We start from the raw sequence: 19985 nt of genomic DNA, 5'->3' as shown, positions 1-19985 counted from the left end.
ACTGTGCTGGTCTTGCACAAATGATATTTAAAATGATAAAGTCGACAGGTTTGTTTCATCATTAGAGTATTTCAGAAATATACAGCATGTCAAAAGAGTTTATTACATTTTCATCACAAAACTATTTGTACAATTACACATTCTTTCATGGTTTCAGTTAATTGAGTTAACAGACACTTTGAATACAACTTGGTTAAAATATGCACAATAAGTGTCTGCAACATTTATTGCTTCAGAGTACAAATAAAAAATAGTAAAAAGAAAGGCAGCATTTCGTAGGGTAAAAAGATGTACATTATGTCCATGGTGTGGAAGAAGGAAAGGAACAGCGAGAAGAAGCGTGAGGGTTAGGCAGTGACTGCGTCGTGCTCTTTGAACACGACGGTCTTGGGGTTGATTCCCACGCTCTTGGTGGTGTTGTAAGTTTTGTAGATGCCGATGAGACGGTCAGCGATCTCGAACATGTTGTTCCTCAGCGAGATGATGATGAACTGAGCGTTCTTTGTTTGCTCCTGCACGGACACGACAGAAAAGAGAAAGAAAGTATTGATATAGAGAGCTTGAAACTGCTTTAGAGCATACAACTGCTGCAGAGGTTCCTTCAGATCGTACACTGAAGCAGGAAGTGGATTGTGTTTGCGCTCCTAAAAACAGGCACTTTTCTCTGCACCCCCATCAAACCAGGGGGGCACCTCAGCAGAGATCAGCTCCACAGTTCTGAAAGAGCTGGCTAACATGTTTCATTGTTGAAGCATCACTGAACTCCGAAAGAACCCGACTTGCTAATCCACTACACCCTTACTAAAAGTGTACTTTCATCTCCTAACACACATCCATACTAAAAGTGTACTTTCATCTCCTAACACACATCCATACTAGGGCTGCACCATTTTGGGAAAAAAATCTAAATCTCTTCGGTCAAAATAATTTCCCTTCAGCGCAATACCGCTTCAGTTGCGCCACTTATGTGACAGACAGGAAGAGTATGTGACAGACAAGAATAGTCAATTCTAATGTCTAACACTTAATGTGGAGAAAGAGATGTCCTGTATGGGTTGATTGTGCGTTGATCTGTTGGTAATGCCTCGGGGTTCCGGTGGGCATGTAAACAAATGCATAATGCTGCGCTATACTTTGTGGCCTCATCCGGTTGCATAGCGACACTTATTGTTTAGGTGTCTTTTAATAAGCAGGTAGTCCTATCATTAGCTAGAACTAGCTAGATCTGATCGATATGGACATAAACGCGAGTGAAGTCTAATCTGACGGGAGAGAGAGATCAGCTGAGCAGGCTGACGAGTCGACACGCAGCTCTGCATGATCACACGCAGCGGTGAGCGGACAAAACACACACTTTAGTTTAGAATATCACACGTAGCTATTTTAATGACCTCTCAAACTACCTAAACTAGTTATAGATAAGTTTAGTTTTACTGTCGGGTCTCTCATTACTGGATCCGCGAGCTGCATGATACTGGCATAATAGATTGCCCGATCGGGCAACCAGCAGGTGAGGCTTCATTGCCCGAGCTAAATACTAGATGGCCCCGGGCCATCGGGCAGTCCTTAATGTCGAGCCCTGGCAGGCACTTTCAGAAGCACTTGGCAGGTGATTGGATCAATCTGTCTATCACCTTCTATCATGGGCTACTTCTGATTGATTAACAATGGCTGGTACATGTGGAGCACAGCACTTCTGATTGGTGTGGATGACTGAGACACAAGAAAAAAAAATCGCAGGCTTTGCGATTTCATAATCGCATCATTTCAAATCGTGATTTCGATTTAAAATCGATTAATCGTTCAGCCCTAATCCATACTCACATAAATGTAACAGGCCACGATGGAGACGTTCTTGAAATCGAGCGCAGCATCGATCTCGTCCATGAAGTAGAGGGGGGTGGGTTTGTAGTGGTGCAGAGCGAACACCAGCGCCAAAGAGCTGAGGGTCTTCTCTCCTCCTGACAGGTTAAAGATCTTCTTCCAGCTCTTCTTTGGAGGACGCACACTGTGGACGGAGACAGAACACCACAGCTCAAACAGAAGGTCAGAATCCATGTACACAAAGGTAACAACCAAAAGGTGTCTGGTCTTCCGTCAGTGCATCTGTCCTCCCACCTGAACATGATCCCCTCAGAGAAGGGGTCCAAGCTGTCGACGAGCTCCAGCTCTGCGTCGCCACCCAGTGTGAGCATCTGGTAGTTCTCCTTCAGCTTGTTGGTGATGATGTTGAACCCGGTCATGAACTCGTTGAGGCGCTGTTTCCTCAGGTCCTCGTAGCCGTGTTTGAAGCGGTCCCTCTCCGTGGTGATCTGGTCCAGCTGAGCCACGCGCTGCAGGTACAGCTCCTCCTGAACACAGACAGACACACCGTTCCCTTTGTCAGGACTTCAGAATCACCATCACAACTCACCTGAACTTTGTAACTCAATAAATGACTTTCATTCACAATTCAAATGTAGTTTTTCTATTTATTATGAGCACTAATGTGAACCTCTGCTGGGGTTAGACAACAGGATGTCTGTTGTTAATGTTTGCATACCTTCTTCTTGTACTCAGCGATGGCCCCGAGGTTGGGCTTCATGTGAGCACACTTGGTCTCCAAGGTGATCATCTTGTTGATGATGACGTTGGGATTGGGGATTTCTTCCAGTTGGGCCGGGGTGAGAACAGGAAGCTCCTCTGCGGGCTGGCCCTCGACCGTATGAAGGGACAGCTTGGTGGCCTGGGAAATAAGATCCAAGATCAAGACTCACACAAAATATTTCTTCCAACCAGACAATAAATAAGCAAATACCTAAATCCGCCCTTCATTTTAGAAAAACCTAAAAGATGGGTGGAACTTCTAAATGTTTACTTATTGGTTGTTTAAACATCAAGTGAACTATGTTTGTTAATTCCCCCCCATGGCAGGGCTCAGCTCTCTCTGGTGAGTATGGAGTTATAATCACAATGACCTCTTTCTGCCAGTGCTTGATCTTGTTGTTGTGCTCGGTGATGGTGGTGTCGATCTGCTCGATGCGCAGCCGCACGCTCAGAGACTCCTGCTGCATGGCGTGCTCCTGCTGCTGCAGCACCTTGATCTCCTTCACCACCGCCTGGTACTGCTCCTGCACCTCGGGGAGCGCCGCCTGCAGGGCAACAAACAATAGCACTTTCAAATGAATACTATTATTTATTCCAGAAAGTGTCCCGAATGATCAGGAATCCCCTCATTCAGATCAGGACAGCAACACCTTGAACTACACTTTGACTTCATGTCAAATTGCAATAGGGATTGTGGACTTAATCGCTGTGACTTCTGATGGAAAGGACTCTTCAATGTACTCTTCATTCCTTACTCACTTAGTTTCTTCAATTCTCAATTGACAAGGCCCTTTTGTAACCTAGTTAGAAGAGACCATGTTTCTGTCTCTGGGAGCAGGACTAGTGAATAAGGGGGTCTAACCTCAGCCTCCTGGCAGGCCTTCATCACGTCCCCCGCCTCGTCCTCCAGCTTCTTCAGCTGCTCAGTGAGCTCTGCCATGGACTTCTCGTTGTCCTCCAGCTCCGCCTGCTCCCGGCTCACGCTCTCCTCACACTTCTTCAGGTTGCTGCAGAGGGCACAGGGAGACGCCATTAGCCTCTGTCAGACTGGTTAGTATGTGTCTGTGAAAAACTGAAGATAATAATGATAGCAGTTCAGGTGTATTTTGTAAAATGAGGGCTAGGGAAAAGGCAATGGCAACATTCGAACACTACTACTTTAGGAAGGTGTGCACCACAACATCATAAAGCTCTTCTTGCACTGAAGCAGCAAAGCTCCTGAACGATCCAAACCTTTTTCAGACCTGAGATCTATAACTTCAAAATGCTTCTCCAGTCAAAAATAAAGTTCTCTTAGGACTCCGTTGAACTTCACAGGACAGTTATTGATACAACGGCAATGTTTGTGCGAAGAGAAAACCTCTGCAGCAGTGTCCTCACTGCCTGTCTGAACACATGAAGGAAGAAGAGCGCTCACACAGGAAGCCTCGGCCTCTAAGTCACGCTGTGTTCTGAAAAGCTCCTTCAGCGGAACCAAAACACCTCGCATGCAGGCCTCAGCCTCTCCTTTTGACCACAGCATCAGTCTTTGTGCTCCAGATACTGACGACCAGATGCCTATTCCAGCTGCTACAGCCGCAACATTTATACCTCAAAGACGGTTATAAGAGGAGAGGAGTCGCTGAGCGTTCCTGTAGCTAATGCTACTTATAATGGATCATTCAATAATGAATACATGTTAAACATAACACTAGTTACTTCCTTGTCTCACATAGTAAGCCACTTCAATGAACCACCAGGGGAATGAAACATATTTCAGTTGATCCATTGGACTTGGAAAGACGTGATCTCCTCACCGGTCGGCGGTCTTTATGGCCACCTTCGCCTTGGTGATGATGGAGGAGCAGTCGTCTAACTCCTTGCTGATCTTGTCCAGCTTGTCCTTCTGCGCCTTCAGCTTGTGGCTGTTGATGTCTACGATGAGGGTGTGGAGCCGCTTCACCTCCGTCTCCACCTTCCCAGCCTCACTGGACGCTGCGTCAAAGTCTGAGGGAGAGAAAGAGGGGCAGAACAGAGAGGAGGGTATTATTTCAATATGCAGGGTCTGATCACAATGCACAGAGGAATACACATTAATACCATTTTCATGAATATTACTGGCATTTCGATATTAGAACTCAATATGAACGCTTTGTCAGCACCATTCCATGATGTAGAAGGACAGCTTCTCCACACATTGCAGCTCAGACTAGCAGGAAATAATCAGTAGGTTGAAAATAATATGTCTACAGTTTAGAGAAGAGCTCCACCTTTCTTGAAGGCGGCCAGGCTCTTCTCCAGCTGCTTCTGTCTGGCCTTGTCAGGGGCAGCAGCCAGCACGTTGGCCTCCAGCTCCTTCATCTGAAGCTTCAGGTGAGTTTCCTGATCAGCCAGACTCTGAAGGAAGGAGAGAAGGACATATGTGACCTGCTCTATCGAAATCAGTCGTATACACTGCTGGAAAGAGGAGATTCCTAGCTTTCACGAACCCCGGAAAACGATCCACGTTTATTTTGAAATGAGCCGTTGCGACTTCCGACTGATTTGGATAGAGCGGGGCACATATACTTTAATTTCATTTTGGGCTATTAATAGTAGGGCTTATTTAAAAAATACAACATCAAATTGAGAGACATCCCCAGTGAATGAAAAGAAAGATGTGTGTGTGCGTACGGTCATGCTGTTGGAGTATTTCTCCAGAGTGTTCTTCATGTCTCGGAGCAGAGTCCTCAGCCGCTGCACGCTCTCCTCCAGCTGCAGCCTTTTCTCCTGGCAGTTCTGCAGCTTTGACACTTTCTCCGTCAGCTGGCTCTCCATACGGTCAAGCTGCAACAAAAGAAGGAGAAAGAACATCTTCATTAATTCAATTTTCATCCAGCATCTAGGAACTACTTCCAGGAAACATTCTTAAAGTAAAACTTCAATCAGGAGTTATTCATCAAACTTGCTTCACCCACTTGGAGTTGTGAGAATAGTTTGAGAGTGAGTCTGGGTTAGAGTCACATGTCAGGAAGACTGACCGCACCAATAGATTCAACTTCATTCCAGCTAAAGTGTCACTTGTATCAAAATCTAGTTCAATGAAAGTAAAACATGAACATCATTTACATGAACTGATAGTAATACATCTAATCTGCTTTTGAGTTGTTGTATTGCATCTTCAATGTGAGCATGCCTTGGTACAACAAGTATACTAAGCAAAGCCTTTGCACAGAAGGCTCTGTAGTTTAAATGTAGACTTCAATGTATCACAGACGTCCCTATCAACAAGTTTGAATGTACAGAATTGTGACAAAACTGTTTCTTGTTATTATAATTCAATCCAAAACTGCTTTTTTTTTAAAAATCTTTTCCCGTCTTGAAAAAGTGAAAGTAGCAGCTAACATGCATCACTTTGAGTTTGGTCCACTCAGGAAGTGGGATGCACTCTCACCTCCTCCTGAGAGACCTCGGTACCGAGAGAGGAGCCCATCCTGCCCTTCATCGCTCGTCCTCCTCCAGTCATGGTTCCTGTGAAGCACACACCCCACAGGGAGATTCAGACAAATGAATACAAGAAGAAAGTATAATCTTCACTTAGAACTAGCTAGAGCATGATTAACAAAATAATTATGGGGGGAGGGGGGGCACCCACCAGCCATCTCGATGATCTGTCCCTTCAGGGTGACCACCCTCCAGCGCTTGTCCTTCTGGAAGGCCATCCTGGTGGCCTGCTCCATGTCCTGGGCCACCAGGGTGTCCCTCAGGGCGAAGTAGAAAGCTGGCCGCACACTCTCCTCCTTCACACGCACCATGTCGAAGAGACGAGGGGTTTCCTCTGGAGTGCGGATGGGAGCCATGTTTCTCTCCCACACCTTCATCTGGGGGAGGAGATGAGGAGGTATGAGGAGATGATCTGTTTAATCAGAAACCCAGAACTACTGTCTTGATCAGCTAATAAAGTCAAAATGTATTGATCTTGACCTTGTCCAGACCAATGAAGGTTGCAAAGCCGATGTTCTGCTCTTTAAGGAACATCACACACTTCTGGGCGGTATCGATGGTATCCACCAAGATGTTGTCCAGGGCGCCGCAACTAGAGGAAATGGCCACATCGTACTTCTCCTCTATGGCTCCCAGGTCTCCCTGCAAGCACACAAATAAATGATGAGACAACCTCCACTGCTTACATTTAATACAAATGTTTTGAGCACACAATAACTAGAAACCAAACATTTATTTCTTTTTACCAATCTTCCGAAGATGCCAGGGATTCGGCCACTCTTTTTCTGCTGCATGAGGGCGTCCAGGACTCTTCCTCGGCTGCGGTTGGAGGTCAGAGAGCTCTTGGCTTCGTCCACCTTCTGCCTCATTTCCCTCACCACTTCCCTGGTCTCATTATCCGTCTTCATCAGCTGCTCCAGCGCTTCCGCGTCCTGTAGAGAGAAAAAGAAAGAAGCAATTCAACAAAAGCTTAAACAAATGGCGCCATACGTGTGGCAGCAGTAGTCAATAGAAATAGTAGGCCTAGACGGGCTCGAAGTTAATGACATTAATAAGATGCGACTATAATAACTGTTGGTTTGACCTTCTTGAGCTCCTGTTCTTTCTGAGGGATCTTCACTTCCAGGTCCTTGATGGCGGTGCGGCGCTCCCGCAGCGTGCCAGAGGTCGTCTGCAGCGTCTGCTTGGCCGTGTTGAGCTGAGTCAGCGCCGTGTTGTGGCGGCTCAGGTAGATGTCGAGCTCCGACTGAGCCAGGTCCATCCGAGACCGGGTCTCATTCACAGCCTTGCTGAGCTCCATCAGCTCCTTCTCTTTGGTCTGGAGAACACAGGAAGAGCACACTTAAGCTTTACAGTAATAATGCAGAGTTTACTATCTAGAGTGAAACGAAGCATGCAACAAACTAACACCATGATTAATACACACACCTCTTTGTCCTGTTGCAAGCCGCTGGTCTCTTCCTTCAGACTCTCCATCACCTCCTCGAGTTTTTTCTCTTCTTTCACTTTCTGCTTTTCCATCTCCTCCTTGCGAGCGGTTGCCTCAGAGATGGCCTTTTCACTGCTGGCAGGCACCCCGCGCACTTCCTCCAGCTGCACACAAACAGATGAGATGTGTCAGACTCTGGAGTCTAAGCAACAGAAGCTATGACGCCTGTCTGAGTTCAACCTGAGGGCATAACTCATCAAAACACACTTGGAGCGACCAGAGGGATAGCCCCTTAAGTCTGAAGGGAGATGACGAGATTAAGGGATCGGGGAAGACGAGTTATAAAGTGAATTGATGGAATACGCTATCTGTGAGAGCCACACATTCAGAAGCAGGCCAACTGTAAACTATAAACACACACTCCGGACTGAGCAGGCCCTGGTTGGGACCGGCACAACAGTAAGCCGCGTGGCGGAGCAGGAACCAGGCAAGGCGGAGTGCTGTGTGTGCAGTGTGTGTTTCGTGGGGGTTAACTGCGGGTGAAATGCTGGGAGTGTTACACAAGCCTGGCCATAGTTGAGTACCACACGGAGCCCGGCCTGCCTCGCCCAACATGTTTCCAGAGCACGGCCATGTAGGTGGAGCAGAGAAGGAGACGGGAAGCTAGACCTACATTTACAACAGAATTCTCTATCTGTATGTGAAGAAAAGGCTCAGAAAGTGTGCAAGAGAAACATTAGTCCACCATTAAGTGAAACAGAGCACGAGTTGGCTATCAACAGACACACACTACCAATCCACTTGTGCGTTACTTCACAGCCCTCTAGTGGCTACTTTACGGCACATCGTCCTTCCTGCCACTACATTGGATTTACAATTTATTGAAGAGTTTATTTAATGCATCAGGACAAACAATCTAGAAGAAATCCAGGGGGTTTCCCTTTGTCCAAGGAGAGGAACATATGGACAAATAAAGCAAGGCCTGGACACCATTTTGCAACTGAGACAACATATTTGTTTTGTTACATAGGTAAAGAGAAATATCTGAGAATGTATTTAACCTTTCAGGCAGAATGACGACAGCTCTTCCTCTGGAAACTGTCGCTCTGCCATTAGCCAGGCACTACACAGCCTGAGACATTGTTACACAAATTAACATTATCTTTGAAACTTAAACAAGGCTTCATTTTCACAATGATCCAGAAACATTAACTTCTTTACATTTAAGAAATGAATCACTTTAGATCCCACATTAATTATGGCTAATATCTCTTAAAATACTGAAATACAGACAACAAATAATGAACAATAGAAAAATAAACAGCTTGCTGTTCTGTCTGTGCAGTTAAACACGAGCCTCTGAAATTAGAGAGGGGGGAAATGTGACAGATAAGAACCTTCCTAACCTACTTGTTAACGTTTGACTCAGAAGAACAAGTTACAATGTTGTTAAATGCTGCAATACATGACGGTTCCTGTAAGGACTGAAATGAATGTATTTCTCTCCAGGCTTCAAAACAACATCCCCTTGTTTGTTTTTTATAAGAAACGGGAAATTGTATTTTTAGTGCCCATGTATCTTTGTTGGCCGCGGTCCAGAATAAACAGAGCAACACTGTCCCGCCGGTTCTAGCTTGCCTTGATTTAGTACAACCATGTATTTCTTTATGGTTATGCATTGTACATTAGGAGGAAATGGCAACAGTATGCTCTCCTGACATATCATGCGACAGTGGGCGATCACTATTGCAGAGTAGCACACGGTGACACCAAGTCCTTTAGCAGCCTGTAGTGGAGCACCTTCTAAAGAGCAACATACCTTTTCTTTGTCCTTTTCCAGCTGCTTCTGCAGTTTCTTGTTCTTGCTCTTGGAGTGTTTGATTTTCTCACGCACTTCAACGTCCTGCAGGTCCAGCTGGGTGAACTTCTCCTTCTGAGTCTCTATGTACTTGTTCAGCTTGTTTTGTTTCCTGGTGGAGAAACAGCAATTTCACTTTAGTCAATCATGGAGAAAATGTCTTGAAATACTACAATTAAAATCATATGAATGCAGAAATTAGGGCTGTGCGATTATAGCAAAAATCATAATCACGATTATTTGGGTCAATAATTGATATCACGATTATTTTGACGATTATTCATTGACCATTTATTGAACTTTAAAACAAATAATATTTTACCAATAAACAAGATCAACAAATATGTTGGAGCGCACTTCCAAAACCATACTAAACATATATTATTAATATGATAAATAAAAATAAATTAGACCAAAATAAATTAAATCAAATATGATGCAGTGCACTGTCACAACCTACTGAAAACTCCTGAACATATAGCCAACATTTTGGTAAAACATATTCAACATATTCCACTCAGTTAAACGTTGAAGGCTGGCCAACCGTCATGGTCCAGAAGTAACAGGAAATAAATGTTGAACTACAATTTAAGACCAAATAAAAATATTTAGGCCACCATGGCAAATGCTGGTAGGGCTGCTCATGTCATCTCTTAAAGATTGTTCGCTAGAAACACCAGCCTGTTTACATGGTCTGGTTTCAGAGTTGAGCGCAGGCAGGTGACAATATTGCCACCTGTACTGACTGAAGACCCTCAGCCACGCCCCGACATATGGGGTGACGCCGGCCAATCACAAAGCTTTGATGCGTTCAAGTGCATTATTCTGGCACAGGAAGATTATGTTACAGGACATTAACGATAAAACAGAATATTGTTGTTCTATTTTTAGACACATCTTGCGATCGGCTGGTTGGGCACCTCTAGGATAGACCATAGGTCTGTTGTGGTAGCAAAGTAGTCAGCTGAAGCCACATCTCTCTCAACTTCCCCACGGCATTTGTCATATAGTGCAGGCAGCGCAGACCTGCTGAAATAATACCGAGACGGCATCGCGTAACGCTTGTCCAACGTGTTGACAAGTTGCTTAAAGACCTGGTTGCTAACAGTGCTAACTGGGCACATATCTTTAGCGATGTGAAATGTAATTGCAAAGTACTTCCAAATAGTGGAAATAGTTTGACCCTTCTTTTTAACGAGTTGCTGCTCTTGATCTGACATCTTCGCTCGCGCTGAACACTCACAACACATGTCACTCCCACGTGGCCGAGTGGGCTTTTAGGGAGGGGCGAAAGCGCACCCAGCAAAATAATCGTATTTTGTCAATTATGCTGTTTTCATAATCGTCGCAAGCCATAATCGTAATCGCGATTAAAATACGATTAATTGCACAGCCCTAGCAGAAATGTTTCCATTATAAAACAATAAGAATGATGATAAATAATATGAATATGGCTAACTCCTAACAGAACAAAACTATTTAGGACACACACGTAACAGCTTTCCTGAATCCAAACTGGACAGGGAAAGAGAGAAACTGACCACCACCAAATGATTGGATGAGTCCAACAGATTGTAACCTTTAACGCATGTTGGTTCGAGGGGAAGCACAAACATTTCTTACTTTTCTACATTTTTGAGCTCCTGGTTCATTTTCTCCATTTCCTCTGATATCTTTGCATTTTTCTCAGTGAGTTCCTTGGTGTCCTCCATGATCCTCTGCTTCTCCTGATCTTTATCCACAGCACGCTTCTGCAGATCATCGCTGATGGCAAAAAGAGATCCGGAGGAAAGTGAGTCAAACTTAGTAGTTTACACATAAACCAAAGAAACCGGCATCTGACCCCAGAGGAGGGTCCTGTTGCCCCTGTGAGGCTCAGAATGAGAGGAGAACAATGCCATTCCTATGCTAGGGTAACATTGAAATGTAATGAGGATGTTTTCTTTTTGAATTAGTCTTGGAGAGAACAGGGACATGTTGCTGGTGCACTCACACGTAATACTGGCAGAGCCGACTCTTGTGTTTGAAGATGTCGTTCTCCAGGGTGAGGAACTCCACAGCTTTGTTCTTTTCTCCCTCCAACGCATTCTTCTCCTTTTCCACCAGCTTCACTCGGTTAAGCTAGGGCAGTAAACATATTGCTGTACTTAATATCATGTGACAAAACTGTAATAACATTTATAGACAGAAAATAATATGCATTAGAGACTTATTAAAACATACAGAATTAATGTTTTATAGCATCTCCATCATTCTGATCCCACATCAATATTTCGATAAGAGCTACAATAGTATTCATTAGTTTCTAATCACTCGAGTATCGTCTTACTTGGACAAAATGAAAATACGGTTGAAATACTAATATAGCTCAATGCATGTGTGTTCAAGTGTGTGTGTGTTTTGTGAAACACGATGAATCATGTCTTGGGCAGTCTGCCAAACCAAAGGCCAAGTTATCTTACATTTCACAGTACACAACTATTAAAAAACATTTATTTTTATCCCTGATATTTGCATAAAAAGCTTACAAACTGTGCACATTTAAACCTCTACTGTATAAAGGCACAGCATATGAAGTCCAGACACAGGAAGCCAAGTTTGTCATCTCATGAGTGTGTGAGCAGCTGGTGTATGAGTGTCACCTTCTCTCCCCTCTGCTCATTGAGCAGCTCGATGCGGCGGGCCAGGGTCAGGAGGGGCTGCTTGAGGCGGCAGGAGCCGATGATGTCCTCCAGGTACTCCAGCATGCCCTCGTCATGCTCCGTCTGACCTTTGGGCTTCATCATGGCTATCTGCTCCACCTCACCCTAAATACAGTCCAGATCACAAGGGAAAAGATACTTTCATTTCAACATGGAGCCAAGAGTTCTAATAAAACACTCTTATAATTGAATAATATTGTATTAAGACTATTAAGAAGTGGTCAATTGAATTTAGATCTCTATACTTTAATGAACTGTTGATCTGCTACACACACACACACACACACACACACACACAATGGCAGATACACAGTCATGTAAAGTTTGAGAACACGATGGCTCTCCGCAAAACACACAAATATTACACTGAGCTAAATAAAAAGAGGACATCAAATTAAAATAATTTAAAACAAATGTTCAAAATAATAGACATGGTTCAATTAGATAAAACAAGTATACCATAAACATGCTTATTTACACATTATCCCAACCCCACCAATAATGATGGCCCATTACACACTTTTCTTCTTTTCCACCTTTTTAGGATTGCGGACCTCTTTGATCTGCACCGTGGGTTAATTTCCCACAGTGTATTCTAGTTGTCACCGAGGCAAAGCTCTAAGGAGTAATCATACTGGTCTGAACATGTTATTTTTAAGCATGATGGCTTAGAATTAAACTATATCTCCGTTAAATATTTGATCTTAACTCTATATCTGCAAATATAGAAACATCTCGTTCCAAAATGATACATCCTTTATAGGTGTAGAAAAAAGGAAGCTCGGGTACAACTTATGTGTGAAAGAAAAGAGAAGCCAGCAACAGGTAGGGGAGTTCCCACGTCAACCTCTGCTCTCACCAGTGAACAGAACCGACAGCTTCCTCTTAGCCAGAGGCCTGGAAAAGTGACTTTGGAGAAAAGCTAAAGCCTCTTCCAATACTCATGCAATCATGGCATGGACAGAGAGCTGAACATCTAGCAGGGAGAGTAGACATGCACACACACAAACACAAATCTACATAGAACAAAGTCAAGCAGAACACATGTAATCAACCTAACCATAAACAAGAGGATAGTAGACACACAGCAAAAATAATAAAATAAAATGTAAGAAATGGGACAACCAAGATGAAATCAGCCTTTTTGTTTTGTTCTGACCTATTGCATCACCCCATAAGCCATGGGTTAATTAGTAATAATTAGGGGTGCACCGAATAGGAAACAGTTGGCCGAAAACCGAATGCCCGAAAATGATTAATAGAAATAAATATATATATATAATGTATACATTTTTTACCAATGTTGTTCAGCTACCTGATTATGGAAATAGACATGATTATGGCAAAACTTAACTTAAATAATAATCACTATTATGGGTCCATAAAACATTTATTCAGCACTTTTGAATGCATACAGTACATTTATATATGTCATGTATTATTGCTAAAAAACATTATATCGCAGTCTTAGTGTCACCAACTCGTTTCTAATATGCAAAGACAACAAATGCGTCTATGATGTATTTTCGATCAGACGAGATCTCTCTCCCCCGTCTGTGTGCGAGGGGGCGGGGCAGTTTACACACACGCAGCTGCTACATGCAGCGGAGCACACTGCGGAGATGGCGGAGAGAACGCGCTCCGAGGTGTGGTTAAACTTTACCCGTCTCGATGTGGAGAATACTTGTTACCATAAGTGCAATAAGAGTTTAGCATGTAAGCACGAGCAATTTGTCTAAACATTTAGCAAAAGTGCACCGCATGCAGACGGAGGAATGTACCGGGTTCGACCGTCTTTCTAGCAGCTCTGTAGCCCCATCCACGAGTAACGTTTCCACGTCAGGTGTTATGTATGCTAGCAGCAACACACGGAGTTAACTACATTATACAAACATGGGTTAATGATTAGAGGAAACTGGGGTATTTAGTTTGTTCAAATTTCAGCTATTCTGTTTACAGTCTGTCATCAGATTATTTAATACGATTTGTTAAAGGCTCAGGGCAATCTCGATGACAAAGGTCAATGTCCCCCCCCCCCCCCTGTGAGCCAGCCGCGAGCATGGTCGCCGCGTCTTTATTACGTCATCACAACAACACGTTAGGTTACCAACGTAAGTCTGTTCTGACATTCGGTGATATTTTTTCGGTGCTAAAACCCTTTCGGCCGAAAGGGCCTTTTTAACCATTTTCGGCCGATAATTTTCGGTGCATCCCTAGTAATAATGGGAAGGTTACACATGTAATACAATCAGGAGGGAAAGGGATGCAACAAGAGAACTGGTGCAAACTCAGCAACACAATGCTAAATCAAATGTTCAAAATCATCTAAAAACACAAATAATACAAAATGAACAGGAATGCAGTTCATTTGCCATGGAGGTAAACAAATAAACAAAATGTTGAACCAATAAAAGCCATGGTAATGGAGGGTGTTTGATCCGGCCACACTGAAGCAGCACTGCCAATATTGGGGTTGGGGTCTCACACGCCAATATTTACGTGCTGCTAAAGCGTGGCAGGTACATGGGAAGGGGGGGGGGGGGAGAGGAGGTCGTCCAACCTGTACCCACTGGAGCGCAAAACCCATAAAAAGGCTCCCCCACCACAAAACCAGAGTTCATTTTCAAATACAGCCACTCACAAACAACCGGTCCATATATGGGTACAATTGAATTTATTCCTTAAAATTCTAAAGCAGCAAATAATGGTTCGCACCTTTTCCACACTGTTTCAAACCATGATGCGCTGCTATAGCAGTCTAAGGACTCGTAGAGAGCACATCCTCTCCTTTCCAATTCCAGGGCAACAGGTTATCCCCGCAGACAGGTCACCATGAAACATTTGACCCACAGAGGACTGTGAAATGGGCAAAGAAGGACGAGCAGAACATCTCTGACAGAATGGGATGGTCAGAGCAAGAATACAAAAGCAGAGTTAAAAGACAAATACAAATAAATGCACAATTACCTGTAAGATCAGAAATCTGTTGTGGTCGAGGTCAATGCCATGGCTTCGGAGTAAAACCCCCACTTCTTTGAATGTGGCTTTTTTGTCACCGATATGATAGGCTGAGGAGCTGTCTTTGTTGGCCGTCCTGGAAACATAGAACTTGCTGTTGGGGATGACTTCGTAGTCATCTCCTTCCTGGCTCAGAGGGGGGGGGGGGAGCAGAAGACAGAGAGCAGCTTAGTGCAGAACAGTTGGGGAGAAACTCTAACAGCTCTACTCATAAAATGATCATGCCCCTAATACTGACAAATCCACTGAGAGTGGTTAGACAAAAACACTCAATATTAAAAACAATCAACAAAAAGGCTTGTTTAAAAGCACAACACAGATCTAGGGCAGATACAATTACAGGTTAAACCACATCAGGTTAGTGTATTATATCCAGTTAAATGTACCACATTTTCAAAATGTGTCAGATACAATGAGATTATAAACGCATTGCAAACACATCGATTATTTGGCTAAAAAAGTAATAATAACAGGTCAAATAATCTAAGTTGTCTACATCACATCTAACAATAATTTTAATAAATAAAAAAAAAAGAGCAGATTGTAAAGTCAGCAGAATGTATAGAAATCAGTTTAGTAATTTCATTTTAATTTAATGGGAACTGCTTAACAATAAAGAAAGGCTTAGAAAATGAGAAGAATCAGAAATGTTACAGGGGTCAAGACAAAACTAAAACTCTGTGGCAGATCAAATTTAGATTTTTTTTAACTTTTAATTCATTACACTTTTGTCAGGAGTTTTGACATGTGATCCAATGCTAATAATAAATGGTCATAACACCCATGTTATTGAAATTCACAGTACCATCAAATAAATACAGCTTATGTGTAAGATAGAGGACTCAATCCTAGCCCCTTTGTGAATTGACTATGACATGTGTAGGTGGTAGTTGGAACTTTCATGACTGCTTTGAGTCTCGGTTTAATCAAGGGTCTGATCATTGTGTGGCAATATTATATCATGATCAAGGAGTAACAACATATAATACAAAAAAACAACATCTAACTACAAGGAAATATGAATGGTCACCCCCCCAGGCGAAATGAATTGTGTTCTCTCCTAAATTGATAGAGTGAGTGTAATTTACATCTGTGTGACAGATATATACCTTATCAATTATCTTTTGAAAATGGACTTCCACAGTACAGCTTTGCACATCCTTATGTTGATCAGAGCTGTGAATCAGCACTGAGAGCTTTTTTGATCTGATTCTTTGAGCTCTATATCCAAACACAAAGAGCATTGAATCTATCACATTGGACTTCCCACTCCCATTTGGACCAATGATGCAGGAAAAGCGCTGAGAGAAAGGTGGGGGAGAGAAAAAAACAGGTCAATCAATCATATAAAAATATACTGCAGCCACAAGTAAATACTGTAAATGTCATACAAGGCTATACGTTACAATTTAAACAGTTAGTTTGTGATAGTGAATGTTTTCCAAAAGGGTGTAGTGAAGATTTACTTTAATACACTTATATTCGCAGCGCACAGGGGGGATCAGAAAATGGTCAAAAGACAAAGTTTAACAACATATATAATTGATGGGATATGTCAGCACATCACTACCCCTTGCACAATGCACTCACTAAATCAAAATGGAGGAATGTGACTTTTCCTACCTATTTTTTTTAATAACTCAATTAAATGTTATAATGTAGTATAAACAATTATTTATTTATTTTGTATGTATTTCCAGGCAACATGTCCACAGGCACAGGTAGTTGAGCAATATGACTTTATTTAAATAAAATTGAGAAACACTAGAATGATGGTAAATCTGGGAGTTTAAAACAACACATTAACAAAGTATTTCCCACAATGGGATGACATTTGTAAGAATGTTAGATCATACCTTGTGAAAAGGCCCCAGAATCTGCTCTCCTGAGTAAGATTTAAAGTTGCGATTAACTAAATGCGTTATCATCAGTCGTGGAGCGCCCGGTTCATTGGTCATCGCTGGGGGCGGGGGTGGAGAGATGCTGCCGAGAATCTCCTCCAAACTCCGATTATCAGCCGCCTCGGCAGCTTCCCCTTGAGACGCATCTGTGGCACAGAAAAAGTACAACTTTTATTCCCCTGTGCGTGTCGTTTCAGGTGGGGGACAGTGGCGCGTGGGGGAGGGGTGGAGGAGCCAAAAAAACAAACAAACAAAACACAGGCAGCAAGTTACAACCGCAGTCAAACAGACACTCCGAGAAAGTTGACAGGCGTTATTTTTTCTTTGTTCTGAAAACAAGAGCAAAGCCATAAAAGAAAAAAGACCATGGCCGCTTATGAACAAACCCACTTTAAAATACAAACGCTCTTCACGAGAAGCGTTCATACGAGAACGTAGATACGCCACATTCATTTCGTCGATAATAAATAAGTAAATTCCACATTTCTATCATCAACGTTACACATTTACTCATGCTGAACTGCACGCCAAACGCAGGGAGGCAATCGTTTTATTTATTTATAATAATGTATAACGTTAAACCGATTATGTTGCCATCACACCAAGCCACAACGACCTGTCCAAAATCTATTGTGCTCACAGAAGCATAAACAAGCTGAGGGGTCGATGTTTTTTTAATTAAATGCATGCAGTCACACACAGTGAACAATTTCAACGTATTCCAAAGAATACACACATCACTTAATGCCGTTATGTATCTTAATCTTGTCATACCATTTATTTTACAAATTGCAAGTTATAAGAAAAACGTAAAACATACTTTTGATCTACAACATAAAACCCTCCATAACCCGAAATAATTTACCTCGTTTGTTGAGAAGGTCCGGGGAAGAAGTAAACTCGACGATATTAAAATCATCTCAAAAATCATAAGACATGTATTGATGACTGACACTTTATTTAAAAAATGATCAGCCATTATAACTACGTGTTGAGATTTAAGTAAGAAAAAAAGCTTCACAGCTGTGGCAATTGGCCACTAACAGAACGGCAGTACACGCAACGCCATTGAGTGAACACAACTTATTTAGATTCACAGACACCAAAACAGCCTTTGTTACTTGCCAGTTGTCGGCGGTGCCTCCTCTTGGCCATTGGACTTGGTCTGTGGAGGGGGTACATCCAGCTCGTCTTCGGAGTCATCCCGGGGCTGCGACCCTTTCCCTTTTGACTTGGAGGAGGCAGTAGAGATCTTTGCCGTTTTAGATGGCATGATTTTAAATCTAAAGGGGTCATTGGTAAAAAAGAAAAGAAAAAAGGATTATCCACGAGTGATTTTTGTGCCTGTCAATCTCCCAACTCCACTTTTAGTCGGTCACACGCAGCTACCAGGCTTTAATCATTTCCACAGTCAGATCCCCCTGCCGCCCTATCCAACTGTTAGTCGGTATATGTTTTTAATTGGACCATAGCTTGATTTTTTTCTCGCTCCCTCTTTTACTTACATCAAAACATACAGTAAGAACATGAATCATCATGTGTATAACCTGACGTGTGATTAAACAAAGGATATCACCCTGATAATATCAGTAAAGAGATCAGACTGACAACTGCCTGATTGATTGTAACAAATTAGATGATATTCTAACAGCAAACATTACAAATTAATAACTTCCTATGCTGTGACAGATTCGTTTCAGTACCCCTCTGCATCACATGTAGGTTTTTATTTCTGCGTCACAAAGTTGAACGAATAATGACCCTTGCAATGATGGGAAAAACGGAAAATATTGTTAACGTAACGCTAACAGGAAAACCCTGTTAATATGCAAATAGCTACATTTTCTTCCCAAAGTGCACAACCTTTTCTATGTTGTATCGTTATTACTTTAGCTAAACTGGCTCACTACCCGGTGGTTAAGACGCAACGTCCTAAATTAAACGAAGAGCTTAAACTGACACCAATATCAAATGTAATCCACTGTTATGTTGGGGGCGGAGGTGCACACGCACTAACTCGCTAACTCATTCAAAGAACGAATGTAACGTCAATATAACGTTATAACTACATGTACCTATGCAGATAAGTACTTTCGTAACGCTTGCTCGGCCACAGGATAAACGCATTTATTGTTAACTTTGCCACGTTAATGAGCTGACTTGGCTAATGTTAACGTGAAGTTAGCAGCTGTAGCTAACTATCAGATGTAAAATAATGCAGCATGCTAATGAAATAGCAAACTTTGACTATCAAACCTATCTTCGTCTTGGATGTGTAACGTTACCGAAACACTGTAAAGCATACTGTACTCAATGTGAACCGTATCGCAATTGAAAGGGGCGAATTGATATGGTATTCGCATAAATAACATTGCCAAACGCTAAAGTGGTTGACTTTAAGCAGCCAAAAGTATTTCTGCAATTTAACGTTTAGCATAGCAACATTAACGTTAGCTTAGAAAAGTTATATTTCAGCCAGGGGCGTGTGTGACTACAACAAGGCACGTCTTGCGTTAAATGTAATAAAAGGCAAAAAACAGACCACTTCGCGTTACATACCGCAGTATTGTTAGTCATTACGTTTTTAATCTGAGCTAATGTTGAAACGTATCGCGTTGTTAATGTTAACTAAGGTTGGGAGCTAAAGTTATGCGTTTCAGCAAATAGACGGAACCCAGTCATTCACTTACTCTCAGCTAAAGTGTTTCAATATACCTTCCACGATAAAAGCACGGTCTGTTAATAGTCTTCCTTTCTGACCCAAATCAGGTAATCGGAAAAAGTATTCGTTAATCCAAAATCGGCTAATATAATCCATAAAATATAGCCCGTGTCATTCCGAGTCGCTCTCCTACTTGAAAACTGTAACTTGTAAATGGCGCCTAAACTGTGCTGTCGAACCAGATTCGTTACAAACTGACGCAAGGCACCATGGAACGTTCAAAGGGCAGGGGGGAAAAAAACACGAAATTCAAAAAAGGGGACGAAGCCAACTCCGCCTCGCTCCAAATAAACAATAATAAGACGAC

General features: G+C 42.6%; 1 protein-coding gene across 2 annotated transcripts; it reads right to left on the bottom strand.

Moving 5' to 3' along the window:
* Positions 1 to 78: 78 nt before the first annotated feature.
* Positions 79 to 19889, bottom strand: smc4 (structural maintenance of chromosomes 4). Of its 2 annotated transcripts, none has more exons than XM_034229367.1 (24): positions 19672 to 19889; positions 18082 to 18239; positions 16912 to 17102; positions 16165 to 16356; positions 15005 to 15181; positions 11978 to 12142; positions 11329 to 11456; positions 10959 to 11099; positions 9297 to 9447; positions 7477 to 7641; positions 7133 to 7366; positions 6795 to 6980; positions 6529 to 6690; positions 6200 to 6425; positions 5999 to 6075; positions 5239 to 5391; positions 4836 to 4962; positions 4383 to 4572; positions 3449 to 3593; positions 2958 to 3131; positions 2543 to 2725; positions 2119 to 2351; positions 1825 to 2008; positions 79 to 512 (listed from the first exon to the last, which is right to left on the bottom strand). In XM_034229367.1, the coding sequence occupies exons 2-24, from the start codon at positions 18227 to 18229 to the stop codon at positions 348 to 350; spliced, it is 3897 nt and encodes a 1298-aa protein (XP_034085258.1). In that variant the 5' UTR covers positions 18230 to 18239; positions 19672 to 19889; the 3' UTR covers positions 79 to 347. The 2 variants fall into 2 exon arrangements, with proteins under 2 accessions (XP_034085258.1, XP_034085257.1); XM_034229366.1 differs by having other exon boundaries at positions 19647 to 19867.
* Between the last annotated feature and the right edge of the window lie 96 nt (positions 19890 to 19985).

Source organism: Gymnodraco acuticeps, unplaced genomic scaffold (assembly GCF_902827175.1).
Source record: "Gymnodraco acuticeps unplaced genomic scaffold, fGymAcu1.1, whole genome shotgun sequence".
In the NCBI taxonomy this organism is placed as follows: Eukaryota; Metazoa; Chordata; class Actinopteri; order Perciformes; family Bathydraconidae; genus Gymnodraco; species Gymnodraco acuticeps.
The sequence above is the reverse complement of the archived record's forward strand: the minus strand, read 5'-3'. Positions and strand labels throughout refer to the sequence as shown.